This window comes from Cydia amplana, chromosome 24, assembly GCF_948474715.1.
Source record: "Cydia amplana chromosome 24, ilCydAmpl1.1, whole genome shotgun sequence".
NCBI lineage: Eukaryota > Metazoa > Arthropoda > Insecta > Lepidoptera > Tortricidae > Cydia > Cydia amplana.
Window position 1 is genome coordinate 2,326,133 of NC_086092.1, and position 22,046 is coordinate 2,348,178.

Consider the following 22,046-nt stretch of genomic DNA (forward strand, 5'->3'; position numbering starts at 1 on the left):
AATCGTGAAAATGAAAATTCTAATGTTTTACAATTTTCAGCTAATATTATAACTCGTGAGTCGCGACATCTAGTACCAAGTAGCGGAACTGATAATTTCGCTACTCGATGCTAGACTACGAAAATAATAATCGTTTTGGCACCAAAACTGATGTATGGAGTGAGCACTCTATGCTTTCCATATTTCTCTATGGCAATATGTACATACATACAAACTATATCATTGCATACAAACAATATATACAATATTATCTTTTGGCCGCGAGCCGCGAGTATGTTAGTCTGGTTAGAAGTTAGAATCATGATTCCCGTGATGAAAAATATCCTATATCCTTCCCCGGGACCGGGACTTAATCTCCATGCCAAATTTGATCTAATTGTAGGTTCAGCGGTTTAAGCAATTAAGTAAATTTTACACCATACAAAAATTTCAAATTCTAATCCACTGGAATTTCTGCCCGTCCGGTTTAGCGAGGTTCTACTGTACCCCTAGTGTTTTCATTCGATAGCGTGACGTGACGTACGCGTTTGCGATACGTCTCATTTTGTATGAGTTTCCAAAACGTCCCGCTTGGCGCTGTTCGAAATCCCATACAAAAATAGACTTAACGCAAACGCATATGTCACGTCACGATATCGAATGAATTTTACACTAGGGGTTCTGTACCTATGTACATGTATATTAGGTTAAACATGTATCTAACGCCATGTGTGTAAACACTAGTATTTACTAAAGTTACAGAATCCAGGTCAATCAAACATACAAACACCCGCGATCCACTTTTGTATTAGTTTAATTGGGTTTGCTATTGACAATACAATAATACAGGTGTTAGTGTTACTCGTATTAAATGTGTCAATTATGAACCATAAGTACATAACAACCGTAAGAGCGTTTAGAAACTCATTCAATTGTTTCATCCTGTTTACCAATAAATAGGGATGTATTACATAAACTATGTAATCAAAACTCACTAGTAAATTCATCATTCCAGACAATTTCAATATGGCGGTTTGTTTACATAGTTAGCAAGTTCTATAGAATGACACTCTAGGTAAATGTAACTCGCATTCTTCTTCGGAATTTTGAGATCTTCAGCAGGTCCATTGTATTGGATTGGTCGACGGTGGTGACTGGTCAAAGTTGTGGTAAGACGACAGCAGCAGAAAACAAGATCCGTTCTAGACTAGAGAACGATGCGATATGTACTAGATACGTTGTTGTTTAGATTTCAACTAGTTCTCTTTTGCAGCTCAATTCGGGCAACAAATGTCACTTTTACGTTAAAATATCGTATTAATATCTTGTTGAAATCGTTCAAGAGTATCTCCAGAATCGCGGAAATGTCAAATTTGACAGGCTAGATCTTAAAAATATCATTATCGTATCTTGGTGATGTCTAATAGACATCTAATAGATGTCTAGTTCAAAATCCGAATCGGGCCCATAGTTAACTGCCGCCTTTCAATAGGAAGTACCTTAACAAGTCGTGACCACAAACACTTTTTATTTGTTTGATTAATGTTAGTTGTTATGCAAACGTAAGTGTGTTTGGCAAGTCACTGCATGGTTTTTTGTCACCAGCATGACATCACAGATGGAGGTAACCGAATTTATTTCAAATTACAAGTTTATTTTTGGTTGTTTATTAAATTCTAATGGAAATTGATATTTTCAATGAATAATACGTGCTATATACGTAGGTAGATAGTTAAAGACTATGGAGTTCTGCAAAAGTTTTAAAAAGAAAAGTGACTTGGAGTTGGAAGTCCATAGGCTATCTAATTACCCCTCGCCATAAACGGGCTGTATGCTTGATAACAACCTGTTGAAACAAGTTGCTACGTCACCAAACATTTATTCTTATATTTGACAGTTATATATGTATATTCTACGATGAACTAATGTTATCTAGTTTGCGTTAGTAAGAGCGCCATCTTTTGTGAAATTTGGTCATCAAACTAAACATACTCCCGCCTTTAATGACTTGACGTCATTAGAAAATAATAAATTAAATTAAATTTCAAACTTGCACATAATTAAACATAATCAATAGCTTATTACGGACGCAAACTATTTTTCTAAATCACATAATAAAGGACACAATTTTGTAATTGAACGTTGTAGCACTCCTGTCGAGGTTCGCAGGTCATACGTTCTGGTAAGTTGGTCTTTTCCCGGGTACTTCTTTATAATTCGTCCCATAGGCCAACGACCAGGAGGAAGTCTCTGGTCCTTTATTATAACTAAATCTCCTTCTTGGAATTCTCGAGTAGGCTGTCTCCATTTAGGTCTCTGTTGCATTCTAGTTAGATATTCGGATTGCCATCTTCGCCAAAAATCTTGTACCATTCTGGTTGTCAATTGCCATTGATCCAGTCTATTCATCTTTACATCTCCTAGGTCTTCAGATGGTATGACATTAATGGGTTCTCCGATTAAAAAATGGCCAGGTGTTAAAGGATTCAAATCGTCCGGATGATCGCTTATGGGTGAAATGGGTCTCGAATTTAGACAGGCTTCAATTTCTGCTAGGACCGTGCTTAATTGCTCAAATGTAAGTGTCGTATCTCCAACTATACGTTTCAGGTGGTATTTGGTCGACTTGACACCTGCCTCCCATAATCCGCCAAAATTGGGAGCCGCTGGAGGGATATATTTCCATTTCGTCCCTTCTCTATCTAGCATCGAAATAAACTCATCTGGTACACTGGATTTTCCTTGACTCCACATCTCTAATAACTCTTTCTCAGCGCCAATGAATGAAGTTCCATGATCACTCCACATTTCTGCCACATGGCCTCGTCTTGATACGAATCTTTTAAATGCCGCTAGAAAGGCCTGCGTTGTCATGTCACTTACAACTTCTATATGTAGTGCCTTCGTGCACATACAAACGAACAAACATATGTAGGCCTTGTATGATTTGGCACCTCTTCCCTTGCTCATTCTGACATTTATTGGTCCCGCAAAATCCGTTCCGGTGATCAAGAATGGTCTACATGGCTTTACTCTGGAATCAGGTAAATCTCCCATCTTTTGCTCTCTATTCTAATCGGCGAGACTTTTGTTTTTGCTGTCACGAGGGATACTCTAATCTCTCCTTCTTCGTCTATAACTCTCGAGTAAATAACTGCCGCATAAGCTAATGCCGAAGCGTCTGCATATCCATGCAGTTCTAGAGTTGATTTACTCGTAGTGTGCATCCATCGATCTAAGCTGACATCTTTCAAGGCTGGCAGTTCTCTCTTATACTGCAACCACTCTTTTTTTAGTTCTGCCGGAAGTTCTTCATCCCACGAAATGCCTTTCTTCCACAAAACTTGCATAAATATTTTTGCTAGTATGACGCTAGGAGCGATCCACCCCATTGGGTCAAATATTGATGCTATTTCAGATAAAACGCTTCTTTTAGTCATAAGTGTGTCATCTATATCTTTGATATGATTAGGTATTAATAACTTGTCTTTCTTAACTTCCCATGTTATACCTAATGTTTTCACGCTCTCTTTGCGTTTTATTTCGACTGTCTGTGTTTCTTCTCTCTTTTCTTGCTTGTCTAATGCTGTCATAAACTCTTCGCTATTTGAACACCATTTCTTTAGTGGGAATCCTCCGGAACTTAAAATTTTAGTTACTTGTTTTTGAATTTCGATAGCCTCTTTTTCTTCGTCTGTGCCGGAGAGCAAATCATCCATATAGAAATCTCGTAATATCATCTTCTGAGCTTTTGGATAGTCAGATCCTTCATCTTTTGCTGTTTGTCTCAATGTTTTTATTGCGAGATAAGGCGCACAGGATGTTCCAAATGTAACAGTTAAGAGTTTGAAGTCTTCAATGGGTCCCTTTGGATCTGGTCTCCATACAATTCTCTGGTAATTTGTGTGTTCATCTTTGACTCGTATCTGTCTATACATCTTCTCTACGTCGGCGACAAAGGCTATCTTGTATGTTCTCCATCTAATGAGAATGGCCCTTAAATCTTCTAACAATGGGGGACCAATTAGTAACTCGTCATTTAAGGATACCCCGTTGCTTCCTTTGCATGAGGCGTCATAGACTATCCTTAATTTGCTAGTTTCTCTCTCCATTTTAATTACAGCTAATTGAGGGAGCCACACGCCATTTTCTTCATCTTTGTTTTCTATTTTCTTCATGTGGTTTAGTGTCATGTACTCTTCTAGAACTTTTTTGTATTCTTCTAATAGGTGTGGGTTACTCTTTAGTCTGTGCTCTGTAGACTTCCAGCGTTTCAGTGCAATCTCTCGGCTGTTAGATGGTAGAACTGGTGGCTCGTGTCTCATTGGCAGATCTACTATGTAACGTCCGTCTTCGTCTCTAGTGGTAGTTTTCTCATATATTTCTTCTACTTTGCTCTCTTCTGCTGTAAGTTTGTGTTTCTCTTCCTCTATTGTCTCTAGCTCCCAGAATCTCTTTAGCATATGGTTCAACTCGACATTTAAATGCATACTAATGAATGGTTTCTCTTCTCGCTCTCGTTCTGTCCCGACTGTGACTTTTCCTGATATTATCCATCCCAAATGAGTTTGTAAAGCTATGGGAGAGCCTGGAATGCCCTTGATCAGACCAGGCTGTATCATCTCGTTGTAAACTTCTACTCCCAATAGAATATCTATAGAACTTGGTTGGTGGTAAGTCGGATCAGCTAGTTGTAAGTCCCTTAGGTGTACCCAGTTATCGATGGTAAGTTTCTCTGAAGGCATGATGTTTGTGACTCGCTTTACTATGTAAGTTGTTATACTCATTTTCTTTTCAGGATTAAGACGTGATGAAATCTCGATATCAGCAGCAAATCTGATGGGTGTGCTCATGTGATCAAGACCCGATACGTTTCCGTTTGCGCGTTTTCTCTTAAGTCCCATAGTTTGAGCTGCAGACTCGTTCAGAAAAGACTCTTGGGAACATGGGTCCAACAAGGCTCTTAATACGAATTCTCTTCCTTGATGGTTCGTCACGTTAATTTGTGCTGTAGATAACAATCCTGTCATGCTTCCTGTTGTTAGATGGGCAACTATCTCTCTCTTATTTTTCATGTCTTGCTTGGGTTCTTGTTTAGAGTCTCTCTCTCGCTTGAATTCTTTGTTTTCTCTCTCTTGGTTTGTTTCTTCTTCTCTGTGCTCTTTCTCTTTGGGTTGGTACGTATTGTTGTGCAACATTGTGTGATGTCTTCTTCCGCACTTTTGACATGAATATTTGCTCTTACAGAAGCGGACAGCATGACCATGGATTAGGCAGTTAAAGCAAACTTGATGGTTTTGAATGAACTCCGTTTTCTTTTCTAGTGTTAGCTCTTGGAATTCTTTGCATTGATTCAAATAATGGTTTTGCTTGCAAAAACCACACTTGATGGCTGGTGACACGTGAAATGACTTAGACTCGACAGTGAAGTTAGGTTCTCTCTGGATGTTTCGGTAGGTACTCTTCATGTTCATGTTCGTTGTTTGGCTAGGTTGCATCATCTCTAAAACTCGGAATCTCTTTTCTAAGAACTTCTTGAACATGACCATTGTAGGTAACTCTGTGAGGTTCAGGTTACTTGCTTCTTCTTCCCACTCTTTATGTGTCTCGTTGTCTAACTTCTCAACAATGATGTGTATAATAAGTGTATCCCATGAACTAGTATTAATGTTTTGTACTTGCAGCTTGTTAAGGCACTCCATAGTTGTATCTAATATCTCTCGAATGGCTTTAGCAGTGCCCGCGTGAATTTTCTTTTGATTCATCAACTTGCTTAAAATTGAATTAACAATAACTCTCTTGTTGTTGTACCTGTTCTGCAGCGTGAGCCATGCCAATTCGTAGTTTGTTTCAGTGACGGCTAGATGATCCAACAGTTGGGCAGGTTCTCCAGACAAGTAGCTTTTTAAATAATGCATCTTTTGAACGCTGCTCAAGTTCTGTTTGTTGTGGATGAGTGACGTAAACATGTCGTAAAACGAAGTCCAATCTTGGTAGTTACCGGTAAACTTCGCTATATCTATTTTCGGTAGCTTCACGTCATCACTGCTTGTGCTTGATGTTGGATTAGTGCTGCTCGTACACGGCGTCGAACCCTCTAGCATGTCGGTCATCTCTGCTTTTAAATCAATAAACATTTCTTCGCATGCTGAATATACATCATCTTTGAAATATTCGTATTTCGCTTTGTCCGACGGTGTTGATATTTTTATCAAGGCTCGATTGTTTGCTACGAACTGACTGAAATAATTTTCTATGGATTCTTTTCTTGTCTTGATGTATCCTCTTGTTAATCTCGCTTTTGGTGTTTTCTTGAAGTTCACTTGCGCTTTGACAATTAAATCACAAATATTTTCTTGCTCCGCTATTAATCCAGGTAATTCTTGAGACATTTTTAAGAAATTTTATTGTTACTTTGGAAAATTCAGATGGAAAAAATATTTTTGTTTTGTTTGACGTGTAAAAATTTTCACATGTTTATTTCTAAAATTGTATTTTTCCAAGTCAATGAATTTCGATCTTGTAAATAACACTAATTTGAAGCGGCGAATTTTCTGCGTTTGCTCGTGGGTTTGAAAATATGCGTTATTTATTTAATCTTTCCGAAATCTTGAATTTTAATTTTGTAATTTTTTATGACAATTTTGATGGATGGCTTCTCGAAATACTTCTAAATGTTCTAACTCACTGACACTTTACTTGATTTTAGACTCTACTAACTATACTTAAAGATCACTTTTGAATGCACTGTCTATGTCACTTAAGTCACTTCTCTTCTCAACTCGAAGGACCACTTTGTTGAAACAAGTTGCTACGTTACCAAACATTTATTCTTATATTTGACAGTTATATATGTATATTCTACGATGAACTAATGTTATCTAGTTTGCGTTAGTAAGAGCGCCATCTTTTGTGAAATTTGGTCATCAAACTAAACACAACCGATGTGATGATGAATAAAGAATACTAAATGTGATGATTAATAAAGAATACTAAAAGCAATTCTTGTTTATTTATTTATTAATTAATATTTCGGGGATCTCGGAAACGACTCTAACGATTTCAATGAAATTAGCTATGTGGGGGTTTTCGGGGACGAAAATCAATTTAGCTAGGTCTTATTCCTGGAAAAACGCGCATTTTCGAGTTTTTATATGTTTTCCGAGCTTTGGTCGCTCTCCCAAATATTGAATTTTATAGGTATACACACAGGTCTACACTCAAAATCTAAGTAGGGACTTAATAACCGTTTTGAGATGTTTTGCTGTAAGTACCTAGATTCCAAAAACATTACGTTCAAATTTTCTTAAGTTGATTAAAACAAAAACACTAAAAAAGATAAGAAATACGTTAAAGAAACGGCCTTGAATATGTGGTTGATATTGATAGCTTATTTCGTCATAACCGACATATCTTCGGTAGTATAGTGGTAAGTATCCCCGCCTGTCACGCGGGAGACCGGGGTTCGATTCCCCGCCGGAGAGAATATTTTTTGCTTTTTGTTTTTCAATCACCGGAAATAATAGCAAGGGCCTATTACACCACGCTAACAATTAACACCAAACATTGTCAATTTACTACCGTCAATATTTACTTGTTGGAGTAGCATTATCATCTTCCTCGCGTTGTCCCTGTATTTTGCCACCGCTCATGGGAATCTGGGGTCCGCTTGGCAACTAATCTCAAGATTTGGCGTAGGCACTATGTTTTTACGAAAGTAGCAGACGTAGCAGTGTTTGATAATGACAATAATGTAGTTTTCTTTGTTTCAGACTGAGCCATGTGGAGTATACTTCTAGTCTTGGCGCTTCTAGCGACCGCGCGTTCAAAACAACTCCCGACGTCCACAGGTGAGATGATGATGACACAGTATAGACCAATAATACTAGGTACAGGAAATACAAATCACCAATTAAATAATTTCTTTTTTTTTAGGGTTCCGTAGCCAAATGGCAAAAAACGGAACCCTTATAGATTCGTCATGTCTGTCTGTCTGTCCGTCTGTCTGTCCGTCCGTATGTCACAGCCACTTTTCTCCGAAACTATAAGAACTATACTGTTGAAACTTGGTAAGTAGATGTATTCTGTGAACCGCATTAAGATTTTCACACAAAAATAGAAAAAAAAAAAAATTTTGGGGTTCCCCATACTTCGAACTGAAACTCAAAAATTTTTTTTTCATCAAACCCATACGTGTGGGGTATCTATGGATAGGTCTTCAAAAATGATATTGAGGTTTCTAATATCATTTTTTTCTAAACTGAATAGTTTGCGCGAGAGACACTTCCAAAGTGGTAAAATGTGTGTCCCCCCCCCCCTGTAACTTCTAAAATAAGAGAATGATAAAACTAAAAAAAATATATGATGTAGATTACCATGTAAACTTCCAGCGAAAATTGGTTTGAGCGAGATCTAGTAAGTAGTTTTTTTTTTATACGTCATAAATCGCCTAAATACGGAACCCTTCATGGGCGAGTCCGACTCGCACTTGGCCGCTTTTTTCTTTTTAGAGCGTTTCTTTTATTTTTTGCAATTTTTATAATATATTGTGACCTTTTTTGCCACGTTTGTGTTATTTCTACTCAGAATCACGAGCTCTTTTTCGATCATAATGGGATAAAGAAATGTCCCAGAGTTTTTTCCTATTGTGTTACCATTTCTCCATATACTTTGTATGGCGGTAACAAAAAGGAAAGTTTGGAAAATGTATGGAAATTTTAGGACACATTTTTCTCGTATAAGGATGAAAAGGGCTCGCGATCCTGACTAGAAATAACACAAAAATGGCAAAAAAGGTCACAATATATAAAAATGGCAAAAAATAAAAGAAACGCTCTTTAATACTAGACTCTGAACTTGTGTTAAAACCTCAAAAATAAAATAACACATATCTTTACACTTTAGGACGTTTCTTGCGTTAAACGCGTCTCAATAAATATCGGCGCAGGCGCCGGGTCACTGACCTCCCGTCCGGTTGCGGGACCCGCCATTTGATTGTCTTTTTTTTTTCGACGGCTGTCGAGCTCTTTAAGGGGGAGGGGAAGGGGGTAATGATTTTGAGATGCTTTAACATCTTTTATTTAAAAAAATGGCTTACATCAAATTTATGATCATTTAATGTCAAAAGTGTGCTTGTCGAGCATGACATTTTCTGCACAGACTGCAGTGACAAAGTGTGGAGTGTCACTATTATAAACGTCATTTATTTTTGAAGAATGCGACATTTACGGTGTTATTTCCACAATCTGTCGCATGCTAATGACGTCTGTCAAGTTTAAAACGGTGTTAATAATCATTTGTTTCTATCTGTCATTTTGCCATTTGTGTTTGTTAGAAATATACATTTAACAGACGTTTGCAGTTTTAATCAGTAGTCAGTAAACACGCCAAAGGGCAGAACTAAGTTTAGTCCCTATTTCAAACTTGTGACTACGCCTAGCCATGAAACATATCATTATAAGATGGCTGCGGGCTACATTGCAATTTGCAACTGTTGCTACTATTGTGCGGTTAGTTTGCGGTGGTAATGATATTATGGCTCTGTGACCACCCAAAGCGATGTTTTATCAAGCTTTTTATTACACTATACTATGTATGGGTGCGCATAGAGAAATATACTTAGATGATCTGTGATACTTAGTAAGACAAGAGTGCTCACTCCATACATCAGTTTTGGTACCAAAAAGACTATTAATTTCAGTGTCTACATCTAGCATCGAGTAGCGGAACTATCAGTACTGCTACTTGACAATAGATGTAGCACCGACCGGAAAGTCTTATGTTGTTAATGATTATTTTTTATAAATAAATAAATAAATAGATAATTGTTATATGGGATTTATACTAACATTCTGTCACGCATATTATGCGTTTGCGAGCGATGCTACAAATTTATAAATTAAAGGAAAAGTTTTTGGCAAACATTTCATTTTTGGTACAAGATTTATCGCTGATTGAACTTTTCTTTCCACAGGAACTCTTTTTTTACTTTTCTCATTTAGGTACCTACCCCCTAAAAGTAGCCCATGTTTAAAATTCGTTTGTTTACGTTACATGTCCGTCTTTGGGTCACAAACTTACATATATGTGTGTCAAATTTCAACTAAATTGATCAAGTAGTTTCGGAGAAAATAGGTTGTGACAGACAGACAGACAGACGCACGAGTGGTCCTGTAAGGGTTCCGTTTTTACCTTTTGAGATACGGAACCCTAAAAATGTCCCAAAATATTCCAATCACGATCCTGTTTTCAGTCACTGTACATAGGAGTCTATTTTGATTTATAATGACATATCATTCCAGTACATTTTAGTCATTTTATAACCTTTCTGGCTAACAATATTAAACTATAAAAACTGCTAAAAACGAACTACACTGTATCTGAGTTTGCATTTATCGATATATCATATAGGTATATCGTCGCCTAAAAGTACAAACTTTGCTTAGTTTTGGTCTAGGTCGATCTGTGTAAGATTTGTCTCGAAATATTTACCTATTATTTATTATTAAAATTATAAAAAACACTTTCCCGCACGCGTGCTAAAAGTAGCACTTTCCAACCCATGTGCGCTTCATAAGCATAATAATAACAAATGCATTAATAATAATATTAACTTACTAATTGGGTATTTGACTGTATTTAAAATACATTATTTTACACCATACATTAAATAAAGCACCAGAATAATAGTAATGAAACGTACCTACGAGTAGACAGCAGTTATTTTTAGACAAAATGTCTATTTTAAAACCCGTATCAAACTATAAAGAGTAGGTTATTTGATTGTGACGTCACATGATAGTTTTTCATATAAATTCCGTAGTAGTAAAATCGTTTTGACTGTTCGAAAAAAGAAACTGATTTGACTAGTAGTCAAATACCCTATACAATTAACTCTTTACTCTATTTGCTCTAAGGTCGAACAACGGATTTTTTCAACCTAAAATTACGGCAAATTGTATGTGATATCATAATTATGTAGACCGTAGAGACTTGGACCCAGAAAGCATCACAAATTAGTAGCTAGCTTAACATGTGGATCACAATACAATTATTACAGACAGTATAGAAATTTTATTTTTGAAACAACGAAATACAGGTAAGGTTGTAATATAGAACTAGCCTTATGAACCAATTTTGCATGTATAACTGGCCTTAAAAGTTTATGATGGTTCATTATTTTGTAAGTTACCCACTTTATTACTCTTTCCATAGAGGGTCGTCTACCAAGCGTGTCAGAAGAAGGGGTTCAGGCGGAGTATGTCACTTTCTTAGGACGTCACATTCTGAGTTTGTCACTTTCTGACTTTGTCACTTTCTGAGATCGTCACATTCTGAGTTCGTCACTTTCTGACTTTGTCACTTTCTGAGATCGTCACTTTCTGAGTACGACACTTTCTGAGGACGTCACTTTCTGAGAATGCCACTTTCTGAGGACGTCACTTTCTGAGTTCGTCACTTTCTGAGTTCGTCACTTTTTTAGCATAGGTACGATTTAACAGTATAATATACCTGCACGAAAGATGTATACTGCCAGCAACCAGATTAGCTGTTCGACATACGGTCGCTTTTATATCCTACATACCAATACCAATCTCTGTTTGCCTTACGCCTGACTGGTAGAGAATTCCATTTGGCAAAACGTCCTATGTGTCGTGCAATAAAATGAAAATAGAGAAATAAATAATAATAAAAAACAATCTAATTATGTTTCAATCAGAGTATTTAATTCAGAATAAGTACTTTGAAACTACAAGCACCAAAACATTTAGCCACAGATTGGAGTTAGGCCGGCAACAGCTTCGATTCAATACACATAAATGTTTCGCACAGTAGGAACCATGATTTTATCATTCGCCGCTGTGATTAGCTCGTGAAGGTATGACGGCAAGCTCGCTGACACCAGTAGAAGGTCATTCCAACATATTTACATTTAAACGGACTGCCGCTCCTTTCGTGACAACATATTCTTCAGCATACCGCGTCTTCTGTCATGTCTCCATAAACTCAAACGTCTTTTTTTCTGATGATAGTGTAAATTTTGGATACCTATCTGCGTATAAAATCGGCATTGCAGTTTTGTTTCAGACAATATTTCTTCTCGTGTCATTTGTGGAGAATAGGCGTCAATGGATTTTTTCTTCAAAGCGTTGCCGAATTTCAGAATATATGTTCAGCCATCAATCACTTCTGCGTATGGAGTGATCCATACTCTCATAGTTCTCATGTTCTTTATTTGTTTGTTTTCTTCCTATATAGGTTACGCGATGAATTTTTAAATTATTATTACATTATACTTTTAGCCTGACAATAAAAATCTAGCATGTCGCCGATTTGACATCGCTGATTTTTTTTCTATTTAAAATGCGAAACTACAAAAAGGTTATATATAAGTAGTTTGTCAAAGGACTGTCTCATTTCAAACATAGACAGAGATAATCATACTATCTTTGTCTTACTCTAGTACTAGCACCCAATAGAAAAGGATGAGTATATTTTGTATTGTTCTTATTTAATGACAAATTGGTTTGACCAACTATACTTTACAGTCCGTTAACTCTCAGAATGAACTTCGTTTTTCGGGTAAAATCGGACGTAATCGCGTAATAGAAAATAGAAAATATCTTTTTTAATGTTGATCCTAGCGAAAAAAAGTAGCATTATTTTATAAGAAATCTCAAATAGATTATTTACGTAAAAGATATTTTTTTGCTGTGGGCTACCGTTTACGAGTTATTTACGAATAACTAAAAAATAACAACCTTAGAATAAATTATACGTGACTTTCCCACTTTAATATATTTTAAAACATTGATCCTAGCGAAAAAGTGTACTGAATCTTTTTAGGACATCGTGGTTTGTACCACCTTGTATAGAGTAGTTAATACCACCATAACTACTAGGTAAGTAAATATTTAAATTCATATTAAAATATGTGACTTTTAAGTATTTACTATATTTACAAATTAAATTTAAAATTATTGTTTTAATTTATTCTTTTATTTTAGAGTAAATTTGAATTAAAACTAGAGATAAAATAAAAAACACAAACTATAAAATATACTTACTTACCTACAAAAAAAATGTGACTGTTATTACAACTCTATATAATTTCAGCCAGAAGTAGTAAATGACGGTGTGACGTTCTGCTTTCAAATTCTGATTCTATTTTATATAGAATATGACAAAAACTCAAATATCAATATAGTCATCAACCAAAAATTAAGGATAACGTCATTAAATTAGGGCTTATTTTACGTTGAGACAATAGGTATCCCTAACTTTTTGCGGTAAGTTTAAAACTTTTTGTGAGTGAGTAAGAAAGCAGAACAGCAGTATCACTTTCGCGTGTTACCGCCGATACCCGATGTAAGTATCTTTCTAAAATCCGAAGGTCATTAGAGTTAACGAACTGTAGATAATATGTTGCGCTAGCTTCGACCCGCGACTTCATCTGCGTGGAAATATAATGATGATGATGATGATTTATAAACAATAATTAGGTCCTTCCCAGGGCCTCAAATCACATCCATACATAATTTTATGTAAATATAAATAGTGAGTTACTGAAATGTTCTGCCACCAGAGTACAGCACAAAGAGTAGTATAATATACAGCTCAAACCGTAACTTATATAGACTCTGTACGGAAAGAGAAGAGTCGTGGAATGTATATTGACTATATTGTATAGGGCCCAATACATTCACGACTCTTCTCTTTCCGAACAGTACGGTTACCATCAGACTTATCTTGGTCTAACTCTAAAGTCTCTACGGAAAGAGAAGAGTCGTGAAATGTATGAGAATTTTAGCCTTAGAGAATTAGTAAAGTTTTAGTAAAAAATGCTACCTACTGTGTGAAGTATGTAGAAGTAATGAAAGAACTAAGCAAAATGGTGTTCTGTATGTTTTGGAATAGAGAAGTGAATAAAACTATATTTTATTCAAACAATGATTTTTTTTTTAATTCTCTTATGAATGACACCTTTCGACACCGGTATTTGGTCGATCGACTTAAACGAGTGCACTTACTTTTAAATAATATTTGGCGTGACGTGACGTAACGTTCAAGGTCACAAGCAGACTTGAAACGTCAGGCCAAAATATTAAAAGTTACTGCAATGTCTCAATTATGCATATTATCGATAGAAACAGAAACATAATAATTGACACTTTACTGCGAATACTTATTTATTGAATCAACCACTTCCTCCCAAAATTCTTCGATGCCATTTATTAAATGTCTAGAAACAATATAGCTTTATTATTATGAACACAAGAACAATTTGGCAGGACTAATAGTCATATTTTAGTTCTTTATTTTCCGTAGACACAGCACCACCACTTTTTACACCTGAAAAACCATTTACTTTTAGGGATAGCTCGTGGTGAATTATCGCTTCATTTTTTACACAAACTTTCCCTGGTAATTGAGCGTAGTTTTACCTTTTGTTTTATTAGATCAATCACGTAAGCTAATTGTAAATTGGTGCTCTTCTAGATTTCATACAATACCATCTAATAAATATGTACTTAATAATGAATATGGAAACATAATCCATAGCGACTCTATTCATTCCATATTCGTTCGCTATTCACTTTTGACATAAGTCATTTGGGTATGTTACAATTAAAGTCATTGGAATAAAAAGTTAATACTGTATCGCAGTTCTTTTTGCAATTTTGATACTTAGTGTTTAAAACAGTATGTCGTTAGTGGTTTGAATGTTTTTTTTTTTTGAAGTGAGCGTTGTTACCATCAACAGGAGCATCGCGGAAAAGTATTTTGCTGCCATACTTTTTTGTTTGGCTCTAGACGTCCATTTATAAAATGTCATTCATTCTATGTAATGGCGTGGGATGTGTTGATTTGGTTTAATTACTCTTTAACTTATTCTCGTTACTAAAAAGTGTCCCTTGGAATCGAATATATGTATGACATTCTAAGAAATATGATTAAATTTATCGTGTAGGTATATAGCATGCTTATCGAATGGTAGGCCAAATTCGGCATGAATATGATTTGAGGCCCGGGGAAGGACATAATTATTATCATCATCATATTTCCACGCAGATGAAGTCGCGGGTCGAAGCTAGCGCACCATATTATCTAATTATAGTTGGAACTATACTCATCCTTTTCTTTTGGGTGCTAGTACTAGAGTAAGACAAAGATAGTACGATTATCTCTGTCTATGTTTGAAATGAGACTGTCCTTTGACAAACTACTTATATATAACCTTTTTGTAGTTTCGCATTTTAAATAGAAAAAAATCAGCGATGTCAAATCGGCGACATGCTAGATTTTTATTGTCAGGCTAAAAGTATAATGTAATAATAATTTAAAAATTCATCGTGTAACCCATATAGGAAGAAAACAAACAAATAAAGAACATGAGAACTATGAGAGTATGGATCACTCCATACGCAGAAGTGATTGATGGCTGAACATATATTCTGAAATTCGGCAACGCTTTGAAGAGAAAATCCATTGACGCCTATTCTCCACAGATGACACGAGAAGAAATATTGTCTGAAACAAAACTGCAATGCTGATTTTATACGCAGATAGGTATCCAAAATTTACACTATCATCAGAAAAAAAGACGTTTGAGTTTATGGAGACATGACAGAAGACGCGGTATGCTGAAGAATATGTTGTCACGAAAGGAACGGCAGTCCGTTTAAATGTAAATATGTTGGAATGACCTTCTACTGGTGTCAGCGAGCTTGCCGTGATACCTTCACGAGCTAATCACAGCGGCGAATGATAAAATCATGGTTCCTACTGTGCGAAACATTTATGTGTATTGAATCGAAGCTGTTGCCGGCCTAACTCCAATCTGTGGCTAAATGTTTTGGTGGTTGTAGTTTCTAAGTACTTATTCTGAATTAAATACTCTGATTGAAACATAATTAGATTGTTTTTTATTATTATTTATTTCTCTATTTTCACTTTATTGCACGACACATAGGACGTTTTGCCAAATGGAATTCTCTACCAGTCAGGCGTAAGACAAACAGAGATTGGTATTGGTATGTAGGATATAAAAACGACCGTATGTCACAGCGGCAGCTAATCTGGTTGCTGGCAGTATACATCTTTCGTGCAGGTATATTATACTGTTAAATCGTACCTATGCTAAAAAAGTGACGAACTCAGAGAGTGACGAACTCAGAAAGTGACGTCCTCAGAAAGTGGCGTTCTCAGAAAGTGACGTACTCAGAAAGTGACGTCCTCAGAAAGTGTCGTACTCAGAAAGTGACGATCTCAGAAAGTGACAAAGTCAGAAAGTGACGAACTCAGAATATGACGATCTCAGAAAGTGACAAAGTCAGAAAGTGACAAACTCAGAATGTGACGTCCTAAGAAAGTGACATACTCCGCCTGAACCGAAGAAGAAGGGAAGGTGGTGTACAATGTCTTCTAACAAACTATGCTACTATTGTCTCTTGGTTGACCGGACAGAATAACAACAAGAAATAGTGGATCCACCCAAATTTAAATTAAATTTATTTAAGACCAACAAAGGATCAATTTCGTTAGTGACACTTTTTAATTTTACAACTAATGTTAGTAGGCACACACACACACACACTTATTAACTAACTAACTACATATTTACATATTTATTTATTTACTTAAGCACATGTGGAGTGCACCACAGTGGTTCAGGTAGGTCCCTTCTTTATTGTATTCCCTATACTGTGTAGTAACTTACACTGTGGTAGAAAGCCCGCTGTTAGACTGTTACTGCGAGGCGGAACCAAGAACCAACGTTTAATGATGATGATGATGATGATTGTATACAGAAAACGTTACGGCATTTACTAGCTTTGTATAACGTATCCAAAGCCACTTAGCCATGTCGCTCGTTGGACCGGGCCGTGTCCGGGCCGGAGCTACCGGCGGTTATTTTTCTATGATAAGCGGTGATCACGTGACGCTTTCCATAGAAAACGAAGCTCCGGAAGCTCCAGCCCGGACACGGCCCGGTCTAACGTATGTAATAGTACATTACGATACAAGTGCGAAAAGTAGGAAATTCGCAACGATTCGAGATAAATTGAAACACGACCGAAGGGAGTGTTTTAAATCGACATGAGTTGCGAATTACCTTTTCGCATGTGTATTGTAGAACGTTTTACAATACATATAGCCCTTTAAATTTTTGTCATAGGCACGTATTGCTCTTAATCCCGCACTATTAGGGCAGTAAAGTAGCACCATATGTACTGTAAAATATTTTATGTCACTTCCTGGCCAAGGCAAGATGTAAAACTTTAGACAAACCACGGGCGATAATTCGTAAAGCCCCAGATCGCATATTTATGGCCCTCACCTTCGGTTCGGGCCATAAACACCTGCGATCTGGGGCATTCACGAATACACCTCGCTAATAGGTATGTAATGTACTTACCTACTATTAAACATACACATAAAAATAATTCATAAATGTCAATATTTTCAATGTAAAACTCATTTAAAACTACTTGGTTCGTATGAATTAGTGACATTATTAAAAAAAACCATAACTCACTCGTGAGTTATAGCTTTTTTTTTTCAGAATTCATAACTCCCGCGGGATCAATATAGGCCTTTGTCCTTCAGTACACCTGCATGAAATAAGATCTTTTTCGAGCAAGTGTGATGAAAAATATTTAAAAGGTGTATTTTTTTCCAGAGCTATCCACAACAGCGATAGCGAAAGCGACAGACGAGGACACAACGCCATGGCCCGGCTCTCTCGCTCCCTTAGATACGCTTGCCGTCGCGTGCGAGCGAGACAGCATGCACGTGACCATCACGCTGGCACATAACTCTGTGTTTGGAGACAGGTTAGTTCTAACTCTCTCGCTCCTTTAGATACGCTCGCCGTCGCGTGCGAGCGAGACAGCATGCACGTGGCCATCACGCTGGCACATAACTCTATGTTTGGAGACAGGTAGGTTCAAAATCAATGTAATTTTCTCAGACGAATCAAATTTTAAACTATTTCAATTTTGTTACTTTTAATTAATAAACATAAAAATATAAAAACAGAAATAATACCTACTGAATTAACTAAAAATATCTACCTATAACTGGTCAAGCAGATCTTGTCAGTAGAAAATGGCGGTAAAGGGTATAGCCGGGTAAGCATGGCCAAACTGCCCTTAGCGAAAAAAACTATTTCCTTTTACTGGATTATTAACCTATGTATATGTAGTGCTTTCACCAAATATTAAGCCTCAAATGCTTCAGATTTAAAAAAAAAACGCAAAAAAAGAAAAATATTTTTTATTTTATTACAGCCAAAGTACTAATCCGATTTCTTTGTAATTTGGGTATGTTGTATATACAATTAAGGTCGCTTTCTGAAAAAAATAATATTGAATTATCTCTTAAAATAATAGTAAAAAATTGAGATGAAAATTTTCAGAAAAATAAAAAAAATACATGCGAGATAGCGACAGTTATCAAATTTACATATTTCATGTAAATAATAATCTTTAACATATATTTTTTTCAAAAATTAAAATCGGGATTAACAGTGTTAAAAACTCGAATTTGTAACATCCCATAATACCTTCTCTTCATGCAAAATAACTTGTACGTTATACTAGAATAGTTATTTTCGATACAAGTGCGAAAAAGAGGAAATTCGAAACGAGTGGCGATAAATTAAAACACGACCGAAGGGAGTGTTTTAAATCGACACGAGTTGCGAATTACCTATTCGCACATGTATCGAACAACGTTTTACAGTACATATGGCACTTTAAAGTTTCGACATACGCACGAAAAGTGCTATTTTACGCATTAGTGCGAAAAAGTAGCCCCATATGTACTGTAAAGTTATATTCCCAACGCAATTTGAATTTAGAACGCTACTTATTTTGCTGAGCGCGGACCTTAAACTCCGTGGCTGTATGCGGCTAGGGCGAACGGCAGTCAGAGATTTAAAAAAAAAAAGCGCGGGAACAGGAAAATAGGCTCGAATTTTATACACAGCGTTAACGATTGAAAAATATCTGTTCCTTTGATGAATAGAATACGTCACATTCTAAATTCAAATCCGTAAAGACTGCGTTCACAATATACTTCATTCGTTTATGACTACTTAGCTTTGCTTGGTATGAAGAGAGAGTATTATGGGATGTTACAAATTCGAGTTTTTCACACTGTTAATCCCGATTTTAATTTTTGAAAAAAATATATGTTAAACATTATTAAATTCTACATAAAATATGTAAATTTGATAACTGTCGCTATCTCGCACGTATTTTTTTTATTTTTCTGAAAATTTTCATCTCAATTTATTACTATTATTTTAAGAGATAATTCAATATAATTTTTTTCAGAAAGCGACCTTAATTATATATACAGCATACACAAATTACAAAGAAATCGGATTAGTACTTTGGCTGTAATAAAATAAAAAATATTTCTCTTATTTTGCATTTTTTTTTTAAATCTGAAGCATTTGAGGCATAATATTTGGTGAAAGCACTACTTATATATAGGTTAATAATCCAGTAAAAGGAAAATGTTTTTTTCGCTAAGGGCAGTTTGGTCATGCTTACTCGGCTATTACCCTTTGAAAAATGTAGGCGCGAAGGGATATCGTCTCATAGAAAATTTGAATTTTGCGCCTTTTTCTACTGACAAGATTTGCTTGACCAGCTATATATACCTACACATATTAAAAAAAATGGGAGCTAGCGAAGCGTCTGACCGATGCTACGGGTCCTAAAGGGCTGGTTACTTCCTTACCCAACGAATCGGCATCGCCATTTAGCGCGGCAACGCCACCAGCCTTCTGGGCACCCTACCGAGCTAGCTCCCATTTCAATTTCTTAGTTTTTCTTTATTGATTTAAATGCCATCTAGTGAGTTTCGCTCTAACTGGTATTAATATAACTCGGGTACTAACAGTGATGTGCTTAGGGGTTTCAAGTAATGCGACGAAATAACGCTAGACGGCGTTAACCTCAATTATACATAGTGCATTTTTCACTAGTCATTGAGTTTTCACTTCTGCCGGCACTCCCTGAGTGCAACCCGTTATTTTTTTACACAAAAACCAACTGTATCACTTGTTAAACTCTTCATTTATCCACAGCATCTACGACACGTTCAACGGCATAGTGTACCCAGCAGGTCTGGGCAGCAACTCCTCCTGTCTCCGAGAGTACGTATCAGCCCGGGGAGACCTGCAGTACACCCTGCCTCTGAAGGGCTGCAATACCATGTCCACAGACAACGTGAGTAATCTATAATATGGGCAAGCGGATCGACAGATACAGTTTCCTAAAAACAACTGTATTAAACTTAGAGGATATAATCAAACGGAGACGCCTTGTCTGTAATTTTCTGTACAAAACAGTCTGCCGATTTTTGCGGGGGAGGGGAACGTCAAATGTATGCGTAACGTAAAAATAGCCATGTCAGATAAACGTCAGTCCATACATTGTGTATGACCGTTGGCCGCCTATTTTCGACAGAGGGGAAAGCTTGTTAATGGCTACTCCGTTTAGTTGTATCCTCCAAGGTATTAAAGGTTGTTAAAACTTCCCCAAAATTTAAGGCCGTATCTTAAATTAGAACTAATATAACCAAGATAAGCGAAAGCTTCCTTTGAAGGGATGAAACACCATGTCTACCGACAACGTGAGTAATACCTACCCTTAGGCCCAAGATAGACTTCTAAGTTTTACTTACGTAAGTAGGGTAGGGACACAGCTAAGATACTATACAGACTAAGAGATGAATATCGTTATCTCATTCTAACAAATACCTGTGTCCCTACTTATTTACGTAATAAGTAGAACTTACACGTGTATCTTGGGCCTTAAAAAAGCAATTACGGTCAACAAAAATTATTTAGATAATTTTTTTCTGAAATAATGTGTTGTAAAATTTCCCCAAAGAAGAAGGCCGTAGCTTAAATTAGAAATAATGTAACCATGATAAACGAACTCAGCCTTTGAAGAGCTGCAACACTGTCGACTGACAACGTAAGTTTTATTAAATAAGGGCAGGGCAATAATACACTATTTCTGGAAAATTATCTATGAATCACTCTAAGCGGAGCGTAAGTGGAGCGTAATAAGCGGAGCGTAATAAGCGGAGCTTGGTGGAGCGTAATCGGAGCGTAAGCGGCTTTTGCCGGCAGATTCGTGTGACTGTCGTTTCGTACTTAGCACTTGATTTTCAAAAGCAAGAAACTTTATGGTTTATATTATAGCTACGGTCGAAGATTTTAATTTATAACCCAGTTCGTACCTTGTCACAGAGACAATCTATATGAAAGTCGCTAGAAACCTCATACTATTGTCACTGTGACAAGGTACGAAATGGGTCCGAAATTAAAATCTTTGACTGCACATAAGTTGCCGAGTACCTGTTAGTCAGTCAAGTTAAAATAAAGAGGCACTGGCTTGTCTAATTCTATATTTAGTAGACAGTTTGACAGACGCGTATATTAGCGGACATCTTGACAGCGCCCATTGTGCTGTCACGCTGCGCGCGCGCATGTAGGCACGACGCACAGTGAATGCACTATGCACATTCAGAGGGCCTACCGCGAACCACGTTCGACGTGTTGCCTCCCTGTCACACTTACGTACGAATTTACAAGTGCGACAGAGAGGCAACACGTCTAACGAGATTCGCGGTAGGCCCTCTGTTGCTGCATTATACTTACGTCTAGGATTATATGTCTTGTGTTCTTGACGCTCCTTTTCATGGCTGAGTACTTCTAAAAATATGCCTGAACACTAGTAAAAGCCTGGTTTTATGGTTTAAAAATAGCATGTTATGCTAAAAAATTAGATGTCAACTACGAAATAACTCGCGTTTTTGTAGGAAAACTGATGTATGGAGTTATCACTCTTTCTTTACGTATATTTTCTCTATGGCTTAGACCAGCCATTCTCAAAGTGTGTTCCGCGGAACCCTAGGGTTCCGCGACACCCCTGCAGGGGTTCCGCAAGAATTTAGAATAATTTAGAATAATAAAATAAGCATAATTATTATGCTTATTAATAAAAAAATACACTTCTAAAAACTATTGTTTTATTGTA

The 22,046-nt window shown here is 36.6% G+C and overlaps 1 protein-coding gene and 1 non-coding gene across 2 annotated transcripts in view; both read left to right on the plus strand.

Annotated features, from left to right (window-relative positions):
- Positions 1-22,046, plus strand: part of LOC134659185 (cuticlin-4) — a 72,347-nt gene that overhangs the window by 33,594 nt on the left and 16,707 nt on the right. The window contains exons 2-4 of the mRNA XM_063514818.1: positions 7,752-7,829; positions 17,663-17,816; positions 20,084-20,225. Of these exons, the coding sequence (XP_063370888.1) occupies positions 7,760-7,829; positions 17,663-17,816; positions 20,084-20,225 (366 nt within the window). The 5' untranslated portion in view covers positions 7,752-7,759. The remainder of the gene's footprint in view (positions 1-7,751; positions 7,830-17,662; positions 17,817-20,083; positions 20,226-22,046) is intronic.
- Positions 7,392-7,463, plus strand: Trnad-guc (transfer RNA aspartic acid (anticodon GUC)). The gene has a single exon. It is a non-coding gene; the product is annotated as a tRNA-Asp (tRNA).